This window comes from Cavia porcellus, unplaced genomic scaffold (assembly GCF_034190915.1).
Source record: "Cavia porcellus strain 051 isolate PalLab524CR breed Dunkin Hartley unplaced genomic scaffold, mCavPor4.1 scaffold_18, whole genome shotgun sequence".
NCBI lineage: Eukaryota > Metazoa > Chordata > Mammalia > Rodentia > Caviidae > Cavia > Cavia porcellus.
In genome coordinates, this window is record NW_026947501.1 from 72,958,063 (window position 1) to 72,979,717 (window position 21,655).

General features: G+C 49.7%; 1 protein-coding gene across 5 annotated transcripts in view; it reads left to right on the top strand.

Moving 5' to 3' along the window:
- Positions 1 to 21,655, top strand: part of Zfyve28 (zinc finger FYVE-type containing 28) — a 100,434-nt gene that overhangs the window by 69,210 nt on the left and 9,569 nt on the right. For 4 of the 5 annotated variants that reach the window (XM_003471688.5, XM_063230369.1, XM_063230368.1 and 1 more), the window contains 3 exons: positions 757 to 846; positions 8,461 to 8,562; positions 15,831 to 17,069. In XM_003471688.5, coding sequence (XP_003471736.2) covers positions 757 to 846; positions 8,461 to 8,562; positions 15,831 to 17,069 — 1,431 coding nt within the window. Of the gene's footprint in view, positions 1 to 756; positions 847 to 990; positions 2,892 to 8,460; positions 8,563 to 15,830; positions 17,070 to 21,655 lie in introns of those variants that run through there. The other variant, XM_063230370.1, reaches the window with a different exon arrangement.

A 21,655-nucleotide genomic window follows, 5' to 3' on the forward strand; every position in this document is an offset into this window, starting at 1 on the left:
GCACCCACCCTCCCCTAGCTGTCTACCTCCTGGCTCCTCACCATTTTGGGCCACGATGGGGCCCTCACTGAGCATCAGGTCTGTGGAGCACACTTTAGGGGTGACTCATCAGTGTAACAGTCAGGTTTTCTGAGTATTTGGGAGCCAAGCCTTCAATTGTGTTTCTCCAGTTTGCTGTGGGGTTAGCAAGTTTTGAAACTGACCAGCATCACATCACAAGTTTGTTATTTTTGAAAGACACATTATTCACTGCTGATTCTTTGAGAGAGATTTCCAGTTGCCAGAAAATGAGGCTACAGGAAATACTTTTGATCTCTAAGTCACTGTGGCAGCTGTGCCTGCTCCCCAGGTGTGGAGAAAGCCCCCACTGTGCTGGGAGGGGACGTCAGCCCTGTCCTAGGAAGTGTCTGCTTCTGTGGGGAATTTTTGTCCTGTGTTTATTCTTGGCACCGAGTGCTTTGGTTTCCTGGTTAGGCAAAGCCAGCTGGCTCTGTGGGATGTCACCACTGTCCCTGCACACCTCACCTGTTCTCCACACTTCCGCTCCCTTCCTGGGACAGAGGTGAAGTCGATGGAGGACAAATTGGAGGCTGCCCTTCCCTACTCACGGGCCGTCCCTACAGCGTGGCCTTCCCAGCATCAGCCTCCACGTGGGTGAGGGGTACAGGGGACGCCAGCAATGGTCAGCACACCCTTCACCTGCCCCCTCTTGGATCCAGCCTGGGACACGCAGCTTACGCCTTCTCCCTTGGCCAGGGCCCTGACCTGTGGGTACCTCACCCAAGACATGATCGACGACTACGAGCCAGCGCTCATGTTCACCATCCCCCGACTGGCCATCGTGTGGTGAGTGTCCCTCCTGTGTGTCAGCAGCAGTCCTCACACTCTGTGTTAGTTACTTCCATGTCACCAAAATACAGTACCTGATGCCCACAAGTCAAGGGAAGCGAGGTTTTCCTTAGGTCACAGCGTGTGGACGTTTCATCCCAGGCAGGGTGGCACGGCTGAGGAGGAACAGTCCACACAGGACAGTAAGCAGCAGCCATCCAGAGAGGACAAAGGATGTGTACCTTCCAGCCACACCCACAAGGACCCTCCTCTTCCCATCATGCTTTATCTAGCATCACACCTGTGATCTACCTGTGAGCACATGAGGCTTTGGGGGGCATGGATAGAAGCCATAACGCACCCCACCCCTCAGCTTTCTGGGGCACTCACCAGCGGGGCTTTTGGGCCTCCTCAGCAGACAAAAAGCTGAGTGTCTATGGCACCTTCTGCCTATCTTTGTCTGTGTGAGAGGGAGCAAGATGGCTGGACCCTTGTCACTTGCCACACGACAGATGCAATGGATAGCAGCTTACTGGTCACAGACACTGCCCTCCACACAGGGCCACTCAAGGTTGCCTCCAGGGTAGAGTGACACATAGGGGCTCTTTAGTGACAGGACAAGGTGCCTCTGGTGGGTTTGACTCTTTGTTGGGCAGGTAGGGTGATAATCACCCAGTGGGCTGGGGTGCTTGCTTCCTGGCTACCTGGCAGGTGTCTTCATGCTGGCAAGGAATACCAGATCCAGGAAGAACAGGAGCTCACTGGCAGCTCTCATGCTTGGGAGCCCAGAGACATGCGCAGCCCCAGGACTAGGGTCTTTAGTACCCAAGACTGGTAGTGTTGAGGCACCTGCAGAGCATTTCTGAGGCAGAGCCTAGGTGTCTTGGGCTTGTTCCTCTGCTGCTCTTTTCTAACTCCAAACAGGGACCTGCTTCCCTGCCCCCAGGTGGTGTTACTGAGGAGGCGAGTGTTTCCAGGGGAGAGCTCAAGGGTGCCCCAGGCTGTGCTGAGGTGGCCACAGTTCTAAAATACTTGTCAGGAGTCAGACGACCCCAGTGCACGGTATTCTTGGTGTCCCACCATGTGCAGCTCTTCGTAACCTCTCTTGCTGTCCATTCCTGAGCTCAGGCTGCATAGGACAGAGCCCAGGTCTCCTAGACCATGTTGTTATCACCAACAGAGACTACCACACCCTTTCCACGTCTGTGTCATCCTGCACTCACACACGCAAGCCTGAGGGATGCCGTTGTTTTCTGTTTCTGTGGGTGTGCCCGTCCTGGCCCCTGTGTCAGTGGTGTTTGTGTCACATGTGCATCTCCCCAGCAAGGGCACCCAAGCTACCCTCTCTTCTGCCAGCATTCCCTGTGACCCAGAGTCGGGTAAAGCATGGGGCTGCAGCAGAATCCTGCTGATTGGTCTCACAGGGCATAAATATGTATTTACAAAGATTGTCCCTAAAGTGTTACTTGTAACCAAACAAACTTGAGAGGGGTGAATATCCAGAATTAAGAGATTGCTTTAAAATCACAGTCTAGTGGGCTGGGGATTTAGCTTAGTGGCATAAGCGCCTGCCTGGCAAGTGCAAGGTCATGAGTTCAATCCCCAGTACCACAAAAAAAAAAAAAAAATCACAGTCTAGCTCAGTGGTGGCAAACCTTTTAGAGCTTTCAATGACAGGAATAGCCTGCTGAGGCATGTGTGCCATCCATTTACCACCTCTGGTCTAGCCAGTAAAGCAATTTTAGAGAAAAACCTCAAATGTTGTGTAAAATATTCCCAGTGTGTTCATAAAAAAAGTTGTTACTAAGTACTATGTATTTACTTTACAGAATTACAAAATTTCTTAATGTATAGATAAAACTTATGTAAACAAGAAGCTAAGCAACTAATATTCTTTTATTACTATTAAAAATATGCACAACACTATTTTAACCCCTTCTGAGTGTCCCATTCAGTATCATTAAGGACAGTTAGGATGTGTACAACCATTGTCATCATCCAGCTCCGCCCTAAACCAGAACACTGACTTTGAACACTGACTTCCCGCCCTCCCTCCCCTACACTACTTCCCGTCTCTGTAGATTTGACTTCTGTTGGGGCTTCCTTAAGTTGGTCACAGAGAACTTGTCCTTTTAGGACTGAGTTGTTTCACTTGCTGTGATGTCAGGGTTCATCCATGGAATATACCAGAATTTTCTTTTTAAAGACTGAATAATATTCCAATGAGTGTAATTAAATGTCATTTAATATGAGATTTGCAGTAGAAGAGAATAAAATACTGAAGAATAAATGTCACCAAAGAGGTGAAAAGGCATGGATGCCAAAAGCCACCAAATGCTGCTAAAATATTAAAGTAGAAATGGAAAGAAATATCATGTTGATGGATTGAAAGACTTAATATCTTAGGATGGTAACACACTCCAAAGTGACCTGTGGTTACTGAAATTCCTCTCAAAACCCCACTACCTCATTCCTCATATAAATGAGAAAGCTGCTCCTCAAATTCATGTGGAACTGCAGTGGACCCTGAGTAGGGAAGACAAGAAAAAAAAAAAGCAGAGTCGGAGGACTCACGCACCCTGATTTCAACGCCTCTGAATCACTACAGTACTGTGGAGAAGGACTGTTGAAGATGGTATGAGAAAAATGGAGAGCTATCTTTTGCTCTTGGGTAGGCAGAACCAATATAGTGAAAATGGCCATACTCCCAAAGCTGCTATACAGATTTAATGCAATCCTAATCAAAATACCAACAGCATACATCCCAGAATTAGAGAAAGCAACCCTAAAATTCATTTGGAACTAGAAGAGACCTAGAATAACAAAGGCAGTGCTGGGCAACAAAGGTAAGGCAGGGGACATCACTATCCTTGACTTGAAGTTATACTACAAAGCTATTGTAATAAAAACAGGATGGTACTGGTAAAAAAAAAAAAAAAAGACCCAAGGATCAGTGGAACAGATTGGAAGATGCAGAAACAACTCCAGACACACTCAGCCACTTTATCTTTGACAAAGGTGCCAAATACATCACTGGAAGAAAAATAACTTCTTTAATAAATGGTGCTGGAAAACCTGACTTTGCAGTGCTGAAGATTTAAATTGGACCCATATCTTTCACCATGCACTAAACTAAAGTTGAAATGGATCAAATGGGCTGGGGATTTAGCTCAGCGGCGTAAGTACCTGCCTTGCAAGCAGGCAGTCGTGAGTTTGATCCCCGGTACTGATAAAAAAAAAAAAAAAAAGAAATGAATCAAAGATCTAAATATTTTTTTATTTAAGGAGAAAAAGGGAAAAAAAGCAGAAAAAGGGTACAAGTTATACAGAATTTCAGAAAAAAAACCAGGAAATCACTAGTTAATGGATTACATATTGTCATCTTAGAAATATTTGTTCAAGTTACAAAATTAAAGCATATAAAGTAGACATTCAAACAGTGAGACTGCAAACAGTTCTGTTCAATGATCCAACAAAACTCAGTAATATCATTGTCTATCTTATACACTTAAATATACATGCAGTTATACCATTTAGAGCACTTTCTTTTCCTCTCTTTTGTACAATGACTATTACACATTTTGGGTTTTATTGCTCCCACAGTTCTTATTACTTTTTTTGGAAGACAGTAAAACCAAATGTGACTTAATAGAACAGAGACGGTTAAATCAAAAGGGTGGACATAATAGATAATGTAAAAACATAATACAAGGTGATCAACAATGGTTACCATAATGCCTCCCACTATCTCAAATAGAATTGCCTATATCATCAGTTATAATAAAATTGAACAAAACAGTAAAGAACAAAACCAACAAAACCAAAACATTGGAGACATTACAGGTCTTCAAAAGCAGATAGTAGTCAACCAGAATGGGCGTCATAATGATTCCCACTATCTTCACAGCTGTTGCCTAAATTTTCGAACCTGGTACTATCAAGCAAAGCAGAATAGAGGAACATCAGTCAAAACAAGATGGTGAGAGCAATACAGAGCTTCAAATCAAGTTAATAGAAAATCAAAGTGGGTTACTACAATATATCCTGCTATTTTAAAATTTATTTTCCCTTAATTAAAAGGATAAAAATAAAAAGTAAATAATAAAATGGAGATTGAGATAAAAGAGGGCATAACAACTAAACAGTGCAGATCAAAACATAACCATTTAAGCAAATTAGTGTTTCACCACAAGATAATACTGACATAAAAGTAGTTACCATATTGTCTCTTTCCTTGAAATCTTTGAGTATAACTTCATATACTGTAGCATCATATATATCAGAACAATGTAAAACCATTCAAGAGAATGACAGTATTACAGGGTATTTAGAATCAACTAACAGATAATGAACTATGGTTTCTGTATAATCTCCTTGTCTATAAAAGTTTTTGTTTATACTATCACATATAAAGATCTAAATATTAAAACAGAAATATTAAATCTGCTGGATGATAGAATAGATACAACTCTTGAAGACACTGGTGTAGACAAAGACTTTATGAACAAAAGCCCAGTCACACAGGAACTCTCACAAAGAATCAGCAACAGGGATCTTGTCATATTAAAAGCTTTTGCACAGCAAGAGAAACCACCAACAGAATGAAGAGGAAACCTACAGAAAAATTTTGCCAACTGCTCTTCAAAGATTACTATCAAAAATGTACAAAGAACGCAAAAAAATCAGACCCCCAAATGAGCATCTGAGACAAATACACACTTCTCAGATGAACAAATATAAACAGCAAATAAATATATTAAAAAATGTTCAACATCATTAATCATTCAAGAGATGCAAATTAAATACTGAGATTCCACCTCAGCCCAGAAAGAGTGGCTGTTATCAAGACATCAACCAATAACAAATGCTGGAGGGGTTATAGCGAAAAAGGAACCCTTCTCCACTGTTGGTGGGAGTGCAGACTGGTGCAACCACTGTGAAATTAGTGTAGAGATTTCTCAAAAAGAAAATAGGACTAGAGGTTCCATTTAACCCAGCTGTTCCTCTTCTGGGTATCTTCCCAAAAGAATTAAAAGCATCACCCCACAGCAATATATGTGTACCCATGTTTATGGTGATACAATTTGTAATAGTCAAATCTTGGAAACAGCCCAAGTGTCCATCAGCTGGTGAACAGATAAAGAAGATGTGGTTTTTCTATACTGCTGTGTCATAAGAAGGTAAGATGTTTCTAGGTAAATGGATGCACCTTGAGGTCATACTCTTGAGTGAAGTACATCTTACCCACATACGTCCAGATACTGCACTGTTTCTCTAGAATGAGAAACTGAACATGTAAATAAGGGCTAAAATGTATACAGGGATTGTGAAATAGGAAGAAAATGTTCAAATGGGGAGGGGAATAAGGGAGGCAGAAGGACAGAAGGGAAGAGTAAACAAAAGAGGGAAAAATGGAAATAAAGCTTTTGTAAATGGGGAGGTTGAAGAGAAATGGGAAAAAAAGAATCAAGTTATACCATGTCAGGTACAAATTCTTTGTGATGAATGTGATCATGGTGTATACCTAAAATGTGCCTCTAAAATCTGACTGAAGAAAAAAAGTGGCTAAAAAACTCCCTACGATTCAAAATACTGTGGTACTTGCTTTATGATACACACAATGACCAGTGGAAAACAATTGAGAGGCCAGAAATTTACCTAAAAGTCTGTGGCCAGCTGACCTTTGATGAGGTGTCAGGATCTCTAGGCGGAGAAGAGCATTCTCCTAAATACAGGCTGCTGGGGCAAGTGGGCGGCCACTTTCAAAAGACAAAATTGGACCCTGTGATGTTTTATTTTCTGTGTCAACTCAGCTGGGCCTTGGCAAGCAGATGTTTGACCAAATACCAGTCAGGATGGTGTTTTGAAGGCATTTTGAGGTTGAGGTTCACATGCAGACTGGGACCCCATGGGCACAGCGAGTGACCCTTCATCATGCAGATGGATCTCATCCCCTCAGTTGTAGGAGCCGTAGGCATGAGGGAATTCTCCAGATAGACCTCAGCCTTGAGCTCAAAGTTACCTCTTCCCGGGCTTCAGCCTGCCATCCGCCCCACAGATTCTGGACTCACTAGCCCCACTACTACATGAACTAATTCCTTAAAATAAATATATGCCCCCCAAATAAATAAATAAATAAATAAATAAATAAATAAATATATGCCCGTCACCCTCAAGAATGCCTTGCCTAATTCAATCACTAAATACACCCTCAGACTTGGTGGTGGATTCTTAGATTTGACACCAAATATACTAGAAACGAAACAAAACAAAGTAAGCCAGACTTCGTCACACTTGACTTTTGTGTGTCAAGGAACTATCATCAAAGTGGAAAGACAACTAAAGAATGGAAGTATTTGCAAGTCATCTGTCTGGTAAGTGCTTAGTGTGCAGACTAGATGAGGAATCCTCACAACTCAACAGCAAAGAGACCAGGAACCTGTTCAGAAATGGCAACAGGCTTGGATAGACATTTCTCTGAAGAAGATGTGTGGGAAGCTAACAAGCACCTGGAAGGATGCCCAGCACTGCTGGTCATTAAAGAGATGCAGATTGCTGGGGACTTAGCTCAGTAGCAGAGCATCTGACTGGCAAGCACAAAGTAAAACAAACAAAAAACCCCAACAACTTTTCATAAAGAGATGCAAATCGAAGCTGTATGGAAGCACTGCTACAGATCCTTGGGTGCTGGTAAACAGGCTGAGAAGGGGAGGCTCGGTAAGCAGGCAGAAATGGATGCTGCAGGGCACTGCTGTGGGTGTCAGGTGGCTCCGCAGCTGGCATGGTACAGGGTGATGGCTAAGAAAACACCTGTCACCTCTGCAGGAATGAGTTGCACTCTTCCTTCACACAGATAGGCCTGCGAGCCCTCGTCTGTGCTGAGATGAGGAGGCAGGGGGACAGATGGGAGTTCCCTGGGGACCCATGACACACTAAGTCCTGAGCCATCAGGTACCCCATGACTCCGGGAGGAGCAGCCTGAGGGGTAGTGGCTCCAGGAGAGAGGTCAGGCAATGGTGGATGGAATCCCCTCTGCAGGCTCTCTGGGCAGGCGTGCGTGAGGAGTGCCACCTGGAGGCATGCCACCTGGAGGTGGCATCTGGGAGGGTGGCCTTCAGCAGGTGTTGAGCCAGATGCCAGCCTGGGGCCAGTGAGGAAAGAAAGCCCACATGCTGAGGAGGGGTGCCCTGGACGGGGAGCCGGGGAGTCCGTACACAACCTCTGCTCTCCAACTTGTTTTGCTTTTGGAGAGCAGTTTCAGGTCTCATGCTCGGAAAGCCGCGCAGATCCATCTGGACACAGTCCCAGGTGCTCCGCTCCCAAGGAGGTAGGTTTAACTGAACTCTCCATGCTAATTTTTCTGATTGTGACACTGATGTGTATGAGTCCACTTTTAAGATGATTTTATGACCTTTCTTGTGAACACGTGCTCATCACCTTCAGAAGATGAGAAAGCCTGAGTGGTCATCTTCTGAGCTTCTGTAAGGCCCTTGTCACAAGGATTGAGGGTGAGACTGGAACTGGGAGACAGGGATACCACATGGTCCTAGGGCAGGTGTCATGCTAAGGGTTCCCTGACCCCTCCCCGGGGATCACAGGGTAACCAGGCTGGCTTGTGTGTCTCTACTGCAGTGGCCTTGTGGTCTACGCAGATGGACCCCTGAACCTGGAGCGCAAGGTGGAGGACATGTCTGAGCTTTTCCGGCCCTTCCACACATTGCTTCGGAAAATCAGGTGGGGGCTTGGTAGGGCGGGGTGGGGTGGGGTGGGGGTGGAGAATGATAGATAAGGGAGGGGCAGAGGGGAGGGGCATGCTAAAACGGAAGGCTTTAGCCCAGCAGGTCACCCCAAGCTGAGTAATATTCCTCCTGGGTTGTGCCTGACTCCATGGTGGTCAAAACCAGCCTTGTGAGCTGAGGCTGTAGCTCAGCAGTAGAGCTCTTGATCAACAGGTGTGAGCCCCTGGGTTTGATCCCTCGCACCACAAAAACAAAACAAAACAAAACAAACCCACTCTTGCTTTTGCCCAGCCCGGGCCTCTCCTACAGTGGGCAGCTCTTCGGTGCTGAGGGTCAGTGAGTAGCAGACTTCACACTGCCTCAAGTGCCCCAGACTGCTAGTTGCTCACTTTTTACCCACCCCAGGCCTGAAGTCTGCTTCTGTTTAGGTCACTGGTGTGCAAATGCTGCTCTTGGTTGGTTTGTGAAGCTTATGTCCATATGCAATGGGGCCTTTTGGAATTCCAGAGCTTTCTGTGGGGTGGGTTGCGCTCTCTGCCCAGTGGCAGCCTCATGGCGGGCTGGAGTCAGGGGAATGCCTGGAACTTAGGTGCACTCCTGGCCCATGGTCCTGGGCACCATTTCCTCCCATAGCCCATGTCTCTGGGGAGCTCTCTCCCCTGCATGGTGTTGGATCTGTAGACCCCCTGCCCTCCCTGAGTCTGGGGAAACATCCTGAGGCCTCCTCAGAAGCTGCCAGCCAGGGCCAGGATTCCCCTGAGAGCATGAGGCCCACTTGGAGCGAAAGGCACTGTGAGTCAGTTAGAGGGGAGTCCTGCCAGGTGGCACTTGGTAAGTCAGTGGGCTAGGAGTGCATAGTCCAGTTCGTGGTTCTCCTGGAGCAGTGGTGGTAAACCTACAGCACATGTGCCACTGTGGGCTGTTTGCGTCACTGAAAACTCTAAAAAGTTCTGCCCCTACTAATCTAGGAGGTGGCAGTAGGGGGAAGGTGACCCCTGGGCCCAGAGCCGAGGTGCAGCCCTGCCTCAATGTGGGGGAGGAGACAGCCATCAGTGGAGAGGTGGTAGACTGTGCTAAGGCCTGGAAAGAGAGCACAGGGCTCCACCAGATGAATAGGAGCTGGGGACTCTAGGAAGAGAAAGGCAGACCCTGAGAAGCCGTGTCATGGGGTCTCAGAAGGAGTCTGCCCTTGGTGTAGGAGGTGGACAGAAAGGTCAGGGCTCACTGGACCTGGAAGCAGGATGTCCACAAGTGACCACGTGGTCTTCAGGTGCATTTGAGGGGGACAGGGCTCAGCTGCAGGGGATTTTGTTGAGAGAGACTCCTGTAGTATCTGAGAAGCCAAAGCCTGCTCCATCACAGATGGACCGTTTAAAAATCCCCAGCTGCATGAGACATGGTGGCATATGCCTGCAATTCCAGGCCTCGGGAGGCTGAGCTATGAGGCTCCCAAGTTCCAGGCCAGCTTGGTCCACTTAGTGAGACTTCACCTCAAAATAAATAATAAAAAGAGCTGGGGATGTAGCGCAGTGGTGGAACACTTGGCTAGTGTGTAGGCCCTGGGTTTGGTCCCCAGTACTCCAAACAACCTAACAAAGCATCGCAGACACCATTAGGTATCTGTCCTGACGTGTTATCCACAATGCCAGTGATACAGTAAGCCTCATTGTTGCCCTGACCTGCAGCTGCCATCTCGGATGGTATGGCTATGACCAGGTGTGCGGCCCTGCCTGCCACCTCTTCGAGCTGTTGCTTGTGTTCTCCACACATAGAGATAGTGGGCATCCTCAAGTGGCCTTGGCTTTTCCAGAGACCATGGCTGAGGCCCGATATTTTTAATACCTTCAGACACTGATACCTCCTTCTGGGGCCGTGTGCCTGCCCTAGGAGGGCAAAGCCAGAGGGAGATATCTAGAGGGCAGAAGAATGAACTTGCCACCTGTCAGAGAATAATTGGTGAATAAGTTTTTGTGAATAAATATTTATTAAGCAAGTGCTGTTAGATACAGGCAGATGTGACCAGCCACCTTCATGTCTTTTCTAAGAATACTGCGAGGCGTCGCCTTGGGGCTAACAGGTTGCCTCAGGTTAGAGCAGGCTGATTCTTCTGGTGCAAAGACTGGAAAAAGCTGGATAGGTCTGGACAATCATATTGGTGAAATTCCCTAAGCTATGGAAGTGAGACTTAGAGGACGTGAGAGTGAGCGCCCTGTCTTCCTTGACACTTTTTTTCCCCAAGAAGCATTTGACAGTTCCGAGCATCTGCTCGACCAGGGCTCGGGCTCTGTAGCCAGGGTCTCTACAGGGAGAGAGAGTCAGGTCAAGGGGCTGGTGGAGGCATGGGACACTCAGGGCATACTGGCTGTATCCTGCCAGTTCTGTGGAGGCGAGGAGTCTGGCAAAGGCTGCCACAGTCCACAAATGTGAGGCAGCGAAGACCTCCCCCAGGCACACCGCTGGCCCCCTGGGGACAGCTGCCAGATTTAGGAGCTTCGGGAGGCTGGAGGCTGAGCTGGACCAGAAAGGCAGAATCAGATCTCCCAGGGACCATGAGGTCTGGGAAGACAGAAACCCATCTGGCTCAGAGCAGCAGTAACCAGACAGTAACTGCTGCTGAGCCCCAACCTGCATGGTCTCTGAAGGAGATGTGAGCATGGGTTGTCACCCTGCCTGCCTAACAGCAGGGAGGGGAACCCCTTGCCTGTCACCTCTTCTATACCCAGTGTCCCTCAGACAATCCAAAGCTGCAAAAAATATAAAGAAGCAGAACAAAGTGATTGGTGGCTGCAGATGATTCAGATATTAGAATTAAATAAATTCTTGCACATAAATACTGTGTTACTAAAACAAGTAGAAGGAGAATTAGTAAGGTGGAGAATTTAGAGTTAGAATTTGTATTAAAAAAGAAACAAATAATATTCTAGAGCCTAGAAAATTTACAGCCCAAAAGTGAAGATACAGTGAGTAGATTTTTTAGCAGATTGGCCCCAGTAGAACACAAGTGATGACTTTAAGGAAGCTCAATAGGGGAGACACAGACAGAAGCATGGGGAGGACAAATAGGCAACAAATGCAGCAGAATGCACCTTCAGAGATGAGTGCAGGGCACTCAGAAGGTCTGACATGTGACAAGAGTCCTGGAGAAGGGGAGATGGAGTGGGCGGAAGCAATGCTCAAAGGTATAATGCAAGAATCTTTAAAAACTGTTGAGAAATTCACCCATAGATTCAGGCTGCTTGAGAAAACAGTAACCAAGACAAAGAGTTGTATCTTGCTATGTCATGGTAAAGTTGTTAAAAATAAAGAATACACGTTAAAAGCTGCAAGAGAAAGAGACATTACTTTGAAAAGAACATGAGGTAGATGGTTATCATCTCAAAACAAAAATCAGAATGGTGGAAGCCAACATGTCCTGAGATTCTACATACAGTGTTTTCAAAATGATGAAAGAAAATGGGTGCCAACCCAGCAAACTTTTATAACCAGCAAAAATATCTCTCAGAAATGAAGATGAAATAATAGATTAGTACAAAACACAAAGTTGAACAACTTTGTCATCATTAGGCTCAACATAAAGAAAAGCTAATTAGAGTTTTTCAGGAAAGAGAAGCACCACAGATGGAAAAATAAAATACAATGCAAGAGGCTAACATTCAATATGATTATTATAAATGAGTATGGACAGCTTTAAATGCTGTCCAGAAAAAAATTTTTAAATACTATAAATTAGAACAGAAGAAATGGTGAAAATAATTTATTTAAATTTCGCCAGAGAAAATCTTAAGTTTGTTATACCCCAAGAAAGCAACAGGAAGGAAATAATAAGAATAAGAAGAGATATCAATGAATTAGAAAACAAATGCACAGTACAGAAAAATGAACAAAGCCAAAAGTCGGCCTTTGGAAAAAGATAAATAGAAATGATAATCCCACAGCAAGACTAGCCATGGGCAAGGAGAGAAATTGTCAGTCACCACTGGTAAAACCGGACAGAGACATCACTACAGATCTTACAAATGCAGGTGTGGCAGAAAGAGGACATTGGGAACAAACAGATACCAATACAGTCAACAACAAATTCCTCAAGAATATAATCAAAGCTTAGAGAAGAAGTAGAGTGTCTCTACAGTCCCATGTGTGTTAAGCACATTGAATCCATTATCTAAGAGCCTTCCTATAAATAAAATAGCAACAAAACAGAAAGTTGAGAAGCAGACCAATAACATCCAGTTTCCTGATTGATGCATTGCAGAACCCTGGGGGAATGACTGCTTTTCCTAATAAACAGCTGAGCTGGTAGGTCTCCACATGAGAAGGCAGTGTCACGTACAGATAGATCTCTCTTGGTGTATGGATTCTCATCACAATCACAGACAAAATCAATTCTAGAGAGACTGCAGAAATCAAAGTGAATCTCACCCCAGGTAGAATGGCTATTATCTAGAAATCAACCAATAACAAATGCTGGCAGGGCTGTGGGGAAAAAAAACCCTTCTCCCTGGAACCCTTCTCCACTGTTGGTGCGAGTGTAGACTGGTGCAACCACTGTGGGGATCAGTGTGGAGATTCCTCAAAACACTAGAATTGGAGGTCCCATTTCACCTAGCTATTTCCCTGCTAGGTTCCTTACCAGAAGAATTAAAAACATCGTACCACAAGGATATATGTATACCCATGTTTATAGTAACACAATTTGTAATAGTTAAATCTTGGAAATAACCCAAATGCTCATCAACTGAAGAATGGATTAAAAAAAGATGTGATCTTTTCATACAATGGAGTACTACTCAGACACAAACAGGAGACTATATGGAAATGGATGCAACTCGAAACCCTAGTCACAAGTGAAATAAACTGGACACATATGTGCAAACCGGATTGTCTCCGGAGTGTGAGAAGCTGAGAGAGTAAATGAGACCCAAAGTATATACTAGATATTGTAAAATAGGAAGAAACTGGTCAAAAGGAAAGAGACACTGGAATGGGGGAAAGAAGGAAAGGAAGAGAAAAGCAAAAAAAGAAAAGACACACACAAGATAGTTATACTAATTTCTCTTAGTTTACTAAGAAAGGGTGCTGCTGATGTTGTTTGAACAATTAAATGCCTACATCTTGCACTCAAGTAACTAATTTAAAGATAACAATTCATAATGTATTAACCATTGTCACCCTCCTATTATTTTGTTTTGAAATTTTTTTAAATAGAAAGACATCAAAGTGAAAAATAAAACAGTAGACCTTTTGGAGAGGAAGATCAAGGAGATTATGTTTGTGACTCTGGACTAGGCAAAGATTTCTTAAGCAAAAAGCACTAACATGAGGGAAAACTGATACATTAACCTTGTTAACGTTTAAACTTCGGTTTATGAAAAGACACCGATAAGAGTAAAAAGGCAGGAGTTGGGGATTTAGCTCAGCGGCATAAGCGCCTGCCTTGAGTTCGATCCCTGGTACCAATAAAAAACAATTTTAAAAAAGTAAAAAGGCAAGCAAGAGTGGGAGGTCATATCCCAGGAGAACTGGAACCCGAGCCACAAGAGATGCTGCTGCTATAAGAAAGAAAGGGACGGGGCTGGGGATTTAGCTCAGCGGCGTAAAGCGCCTGCCTTGCAAGCAGACAGACAGTCGTGAGTTCGATCCCTGGTACCGATAAAAAGGAAAAAGACAGAAAAAGAAAGAAAGGGACGAGCTGGTGAGGAGGGTGGCAGCCTTCCGGGGCACGGTGCCCGCCACTAGCTCAGGGCTGGATGCACTTGACCTGCCTTGCCAGTCACTGCGCTAGGGGAGATCCTCACGCGCCCATGAGAAGAGGCTATGACTGAAAGCATGGTGGGAAGGGAGGAGGGGAAATAAATAGGACAAGATACAACATGTGCCTGCATCCCAGGGTGAGTGCACTCATGATATGCCAAACATAAAATAATACAAATATTTTAAAAAGAAATCATACACAGTGTTGATGTGAATCACAAGTGGGCAGAGCTGCCAACACTCCGCAGGGCAGCAGTGCCCCTCTGTGGACTCCTGAGGGAATGCACCTGGTCTTCTGGAGAGAAGCTTGGACAGGAGGCTGGATGAGGGCAGGCAAGGACACGATGGCCCGAACAGACCTTGGTGTGTTTACACCAGACCTGGGCCCTAAGAACAAGCAGCCTGTGGCCACATGCCTTCCTGTGGCCAAATCCTTTGTCACAGGTTGCCAGATCTGTGCCATCACGGTAGGAAGGCCGGCAAAATTTGAGTCTCAGATGGCAACGAATACTTGGTATTGTGAAACACATCCCAAATGGGGGGCTTCTGGGGTCTACTTATACTTCACACTTAGACTTTAAAAATTTTGTTGTTCATCAGAAGCTGAGACTTCACTGGGTGTCCTGTATTGTATCCGGTGTTCTGCACTAGTGTAACGCCAGCCTGTAAAGCCTGCCACGGTGTGGAAGACTTGTGGTGTCCATTTCCCCAGAACATGAGGGCAGGCAGAGCCACTTCGGCCTGTGCCTTCAAGGCAGTGGCGCTGCTGGAGGTGGATTGGAGAGACCTACGTGGGCCCCTGGGGACCTGGTTTGCCTTTAGCTCTTGATCTGATGACATCTGCCTGACCTGCTGGGTGGTACGAGTTCAGTGAGCTGTGCTGCTCTGAGAAGTGCACTTTCCTCTCTGTGCTCAGGACCAGCAGGGCTTCTCCCACAGGGAAGCGTGTGGCCAGCCTGGCAGCCCTGCTGTAGGCTCATCCTAGGTGTCACTGTCAAGTATCAGCTGCAGTGCTGGCCTCCTAGAAGGAGGCAGGTGCCCTGCCCTCCCCTCCCTGGGTCCTGCACCTCTCTTTGCTGCAGTGGTGGTCAGAAGGCAGCTGCTACATGTCTGGGTGTCTGTCTCACCACAAACCCTCAGTGCCAGCGCCTGGGACAGAGCATGAAAATTTATACATAAGCCAACACGTACTTTTTTCACTCTTATAATACAGTGCACGCATTCCTGAGGATCAGGGCTTTCTTGTTTCCAGTGAGAGGTTCCAGAATCTCACTGTTAAGAAAGAAACCATCCCAGAGTCACTGGTGTCCCGGCCTTGCTGTGTGGCATGGAGCAGACTGGCAGCCAGTGCCTTGCTTTGTACTTGCGTCATAGTGCTGTGTGAATTTAGTGCACATGTTGGTGACCTGGTTGCTTTCCTGTGATGCAGTCCTCAGGGGCTGCATCTCCTTCTGTCCAAAGAGGCTAGGGTGGCCTTGGGATGCTAACACTTGTTTTGGTCTTGACCTGTAGGGATCTGCTGCAGGCGCTGACCGAAGAGGAGCTGCACACGCTGGAGCGGAGCCTCTGTGTCTCCCAGGAGGTGGAGCTGCCCATCCATACTGAGGCCCAGGTGCCCTCTGTCCTGGCACCCACCTTTCCCACGCCACTCTCTGCCAAGGAGCCACTGTCCACCAAGAACACAGATCCGGAGGCAGAGCTGGGCTGCTCCATGCAGTATGATGACCAGGAGCTGGAGGAGCTCAGCCGCATGGTGCACAGGGCTGGAGACGAGATGTCATCCCTGCTGTCACCACCCAGTGCCTGCCAGTCTCCTGCACACAGGCCGGGGGCTGAGGGAATCCCCCAAGAGGAGCCCTCCCCAGGCAGAGCACAGCTGAAGCCAGGTGGTGACGAGGAGGAGCGGGTGTTCTTCATGGAGGATGTGGAGGCATCTGAGGCACCTGCTAAGCCTGAGCCCCAGGGAAGCCAGCTTGCGTGGGCAGACAGTGCCCAGGAGAGAAGGCAGAGTGGACAGCATGGTGAGGTGCAGGTCGGGGCGGCTGCCAGGGAGAAGGAGGATGACTGGAGCAACAACAACACTGAAGATGGCCAGGTGCGGGCGGCTGGAGCCCTGGGCTCCACTTGCAGCTGCCTGGACTCACAGCTGTACCTGGAGAGCTGGGAGGTGAGTGCAGAGGATGCCGAGACGGCTGAATTGATCGCCCACCGGACAGGGGGCATGAAGCTGTCGGCCACTGTCATCTTCAACCCCAAGTCACCTGCTTCCCCAGACTCTGCTGTGGCCTCCCAAGACACCCCCGGCCTCAGTGTTTCCTCTCCAGAACCTGGGACCACAGGGCCAGGGTTGGGACCGGGCTCCCACAAACTCAGTGCTGCAGGCACCAACTGCCTGTTGCACTCCTGCGTGTGCTGCGGCGGCTGCGGGGATGGCAGGGAGGATGCCGTGGAGTGCCTGCGGGAGAAGTGCAGCCCGGGAGGCATCGTCAGTGCCACCCACCCTGCCATGGGTTTGGCCAAGGCCACCCTCCCCGCTGACAATGTCCCTTTGTCCAGCAAGTGCCTGCCATCCGCCTCAGGATCCCGGCAGGACACAGCAGATGGGACCAGGGGAGAGGGTGAAGCCCCATGCCAGTGGGAGGAGCCCGAGGCCCAGGAGCCAGACCTCAGGAGGCCCACCGCAGCCAGTGGCAATGACAGCCCACAAAGAGATGCCTTCCAGGACGCACTACCGCCACCATCAGGCTCTTGGTAAGGCCTCCTCTGCATCAGGGACCTGACTCCTGGCTTTGTGCTCTGAATCTGCCATGCTCTGACCTGAGATCAAGAGAGGCCCGTGTGCACTGTGAGGCCCTGGGGAGGGCTGGCCCTGCAGGGCGTCAGGAGCCCAAAAGCAACCCCAGGGCCAGCCTCCCTATGGGGTGATGTGGCACCGTTCTAAGCCCCAGCTGACCCATGCGTGGGCAGCTGGGCGGTGGTAAGCAGCAGGGCCCCTTATGCCTTCTGGTTGCTGTGGGCTGGGGCTGAGTACACTGCCCGTTTCTTGGTGCCAACCACTGCAGTTGAGGGGAGGTGGCAGCCCCTAGTGGTGGCCATGGTGGGGTCATGGGCAAGTTCTTAACAGTGTTTCCAGGTGCAGTGTCCTTCCCTGCCTTCCCTGCAGGCCCCTGTGTGCCCCCCAGGGCAGTTGCTGGCCACCCTGGCATACCTCTCCAGCTCAGAGGTTCTGCAGCTGTCACCACCTGTCCTATTTGCGACCCACCCGCTCTGTGGCCAGTCCAAGAGTCTGGCTAGTGCCACCCCACCTGGCCCCTCCCTGCCTCAGTGGGCCTCCCTGGCTGTCCTTGGCCTTTTCCCTAACCAGTGTCACATGCTGTGTGCTGCATGTGCTCTTCTGTGCTAGAACCCCAGGAGTGGCGGACAGTTGGCCCCAGGGCCCCCTTGCTGCCCCCAGAGTCACTGGAGGACTGCATGCCTGCCCTGTGCATGCGTGGGCCGGGCTGCAGGGCCGTCCTTTGTTGACTTCTCGAGGAGGAAGGAGCGGTGCAGGGCAGGCTTGCAGGTCTCTGCGCTCTTCCCTGACTCCTCCTGGCCCCGCATCCTGCCCTTGCTGCTCTCTCCTCTCCGCCTCCTTGCATGGCTCCTCCTGGCTGCCTGGCTGTCTTTGCTGTTATTGGTCCCAATTTTATCCTCTGCTTCTCTGCCTGCTGGACTCATCTCAGCTCCTCAGGCAGGACCGTGTTGATATGGATGGGGTCTGTGCCTCAGGGTGACTACCCTCCAACCTGAGTTCCATGGCCTTGCTGCTGTGTGGAGCCTGGCTCAGGAGCACCTGGGTCTGGTGGCTGTAGAGAAGCACCCTCCATCCCACAGGGCCCACCCATCCTTCCAACATGGAAGTGCCTGACAGTCCCAGCCAGGGAAGGCTGGGTGTGGCCAGCACAGCAGGAAAGGAGCCTTTAGGTGGCAAGCCACCTGTCCCCTGCTGTACTTCCCATTGATTCTGCTCATGTATCACCAACTTCTGTCCACAGCTGGGTCTGGAGCTGCTGGCCAGGTGCCGTAGGTCATCTGCTGGCCTGGGGCCTTGTCTGAGCACCACAGCTCTGCCCTGGCCTCACGTCTTCTGCAGCCTTGGTTGGGGCTACTGGGGGATGCTCTGGGGTGAGCCCTGTATCCTGACCCAAGAGCTGCAAGGACAGCACTGCCTGCATAACTGCACTCTGGGATCCCCTGGGCTCCCCTGATCTCCAAGGACCAAGGCCGCCGGCAGGTGGAAGGGGTCATAGGAACTTGGCCCAGGACTCTGAGGTCTGTGGGACCTGGGGAAGATGCCAAGGCCTTGCACCTGTAGCACATTCAGAAGCACAAGCAGGGATGATGGAGCATTTAAAACCAGAGGAGGATATGGAATTGATTAGATTCCTGAGAAAGCTGAGACAGGATGCCTGCCGTGGAGTGTTCCATGAGGGCAGCTCCAGGGGCTGATGCAGGGCAAGGGGGCCATGCACAGCTGCTGGGAGGGCAGCTGTGTCTCGGCATTGCTCCCACCTGCTCCTGCCTTTGCTCTGTGTGCTCTCACCAGGGCCATGAAAAAATTAGAAGTGGTAGCCAGGCATGGCAGTGCACACCTACAGTCCTAGCAGTGCGGGAGACTGAGGCAGGAGAATCACAAGTTCCAGCCCAGCCTGTGCAACTTAGCTACTTCATAAGATCCTGTCTCAAAATGAGAAATAAAAAGAACTCAGTGTGAGGCCTGGGTTTAATTCCCCTAGCACAAAGAGGGAGGAAGAAAGACAGAGTCGGTCCCTTGGTCCTTCAGGTAGATTCCACTAGACAGAGCAGTTCCCTCCTGGAGAGCAATCACTGAGGCCCCTGGATGGTGGGTAATAGCATTTGCTTTGTGGAGCTCTGAATGACAGAAGGGGCCTGGAGCTGTGCCATAGGCAGCAGCCATGAGGGCCAAGGTGCAAGCCAGGAGAGGAAGAGGCAAGGTGGCGGCATGGGTGCCAGGGCCTTCTCCAGTAGGGGCAGCAGTGCAGTAACTTGCAAGCGTGTGGTGATGGGCTGGTGCTTTAACACCCCGTCGGGATGGCCACAGGGGAGTCTGGCTCCTCTACACACTGGCACAGGGGTGCAGGCTCTAAGTGACTTCCCAGGGCAGTGCGAGCTCTGGACCTGAGGGGCTGGGTGTGAAGTTGAATGTGTGCTCACACAAGTACCCGGGCACACAGGCACTCAGGCACATGTGCACACACACACACACTTCCATCCTCACGTGTGCTCACAGGCATGCTGGCCACGTCACACACACTCAGGGTCACATACTCACACTCCCATGTCTTACACAGTGCACTCATACCAGCTGGCCCTGCATGATGGGGGCCCCAGCCTTACAGGGATGCTGGGGTGGAGTAAGGCTCTGCCTGGGTCTGGCACCTAGGGGTTATGAGGGGTGGCTCGGCCGGAATAAAACCAGAGGCCATGGGGCATAGCCACAGGGAAGAGCTGCCCTCTTCCCAGTCCTGGGCTCAACCCCCCCTGCCCCCAAGTGCCCTCCTCACTGTCTCAGGATCACCCTCCTCCCCTGCCCCTGGCTTCCCTCCTCCCAGTCTCAGCTCTCCGTCCTCCTCTGCCCCTGAGTGCCCTCCTCACTGTCTTGGACTCTCCCTCCCCCTGTCCCTGGCTCCCTCCTCCCAGTCCTGGCTGTCCTCCTAGTCTCGGCTCTCCATCCTCCCAGGCCCCTGGCTGCCCTCCAGCATGTGACATTTGCAGCCTCTGCTAAAAGCACGAATCACGCTCACTGCTGCGTTGCTCAGTGCCAACTCTGCGGAACAAACACAGCAGATGAACGCTCTCTGCAGAGCACTTTTCCCAGACATTTAAACGCTGATTACCAGCTTAGCCTCTCTTGGACCATCCAAGCTGTGCCTGTGCAAGGTGTGACAGTAGCTTGTGAGTGCTTCATTAGGAGGGTGCCTGTCAGGGTGAGCATTCTCACGCCCTTCTCAGTGCGAACCCCTAGGCCCTGTGCACTTGCTCTGTTTCAGGCCTGGACACATCCACCTCAGGCAGGGTGTGCAGATGGGAGCTTGCTGGTCTGTCAGCAAGTGTGTGTGTGACCCGCTGGGAGAGAGACTGGGCTTAGGTTCCAGATGCCACAGCTAGATTAGGGAGGCCCCGGGTTACCTCACTCTGTGCTCCTGCCTCCCAGGGCCTGCATCTCTTCCATCCGTCAAGGGAACCCTCCTGGCTTAGAGCCCACACACGCTGTCGAGGATCAGCATGAATGACTCAGAATCCTCCATGTCACACAGAAAGACCCCTTCACCCCAAAAGCGCAGTCTCAGGTTTTGGGGATTGGTGTGGACAGTGCCGTTTTGGGTGGCACTGTTCAGCCACAGTGGTATCTCAGCCCTGTGCTTCTGCCCCCGCTCCTGTCCTCTCCTCTGTGTAAGGGCCACCTCGAGCTCTGTCTTCCCAAGAAGAGCTCCCAGTGGTGAGGAGTGCAGGTCCTGCGGGCCCTATGGTTGCTGTTGTTTCCTGACCATGCTTCACATGGAGCTCTGCAGAAAGTGTTTATGAGGCCACTGATGCATTCCACTGCTGAGCAGCCACTTCTGCCACCTTTGTCCAGATGGCATCACCTCCCTGGACTGGCACTGCCCATTTCCCTCTAGCCTTTGGCCACCTGCTCCAGGGCCCGTGTGTCACCAGCACCCTGTGGGGCTTGTCCTGTGTGTCTGCTCGATCCACATGGCCTTTCTCAGGGTTTGCCCTGTACTTAGGGCACCCCTTCTTTTGGAGGCTGAGCAATGGCCCACACAGCACCACGTTCCATTATTTGATCCTCCTCATTGGACGTGTGGCTGTTTACCCAAAGAGCGCACCTCTGGTCTCTGTGAATCTCTGGCACTGTGCCCCTGAGGGAGACTGGCTGCTGCAACTGCAGGACTGCATGGGAGCCCCAGCCCTTCCTTTTTCAGCACTGTGTGGGATCAGCAGGGCCCACAGCCTGGCTGAGGGCCTGGGGCTTCCCCAGGAGGGGTGCTGTAGTCCCCTTTGGGGCCCAAGGCCCAGCATGCGTGGCTACTCCCAGCCTCCCATGCATGTTCCTTGTGTCCAGCGAATGTTCATCACAGAAGACACGAGTACAAGTACAGGCCCAGGCACCCCACTAAAGGAGAACCTCTGAGGGCTGTGGGCCTCTTCCAGCCACACCCCGGCCCTGCACTGATGGGGTCCCGAGTACTCCTGGGTGGCTCTGTAGCACAAAGACACATGGCGTGGGGCAGTCCTGTGGGTCTCTCCGCTGCACATCCAGGGCTCACAGCATC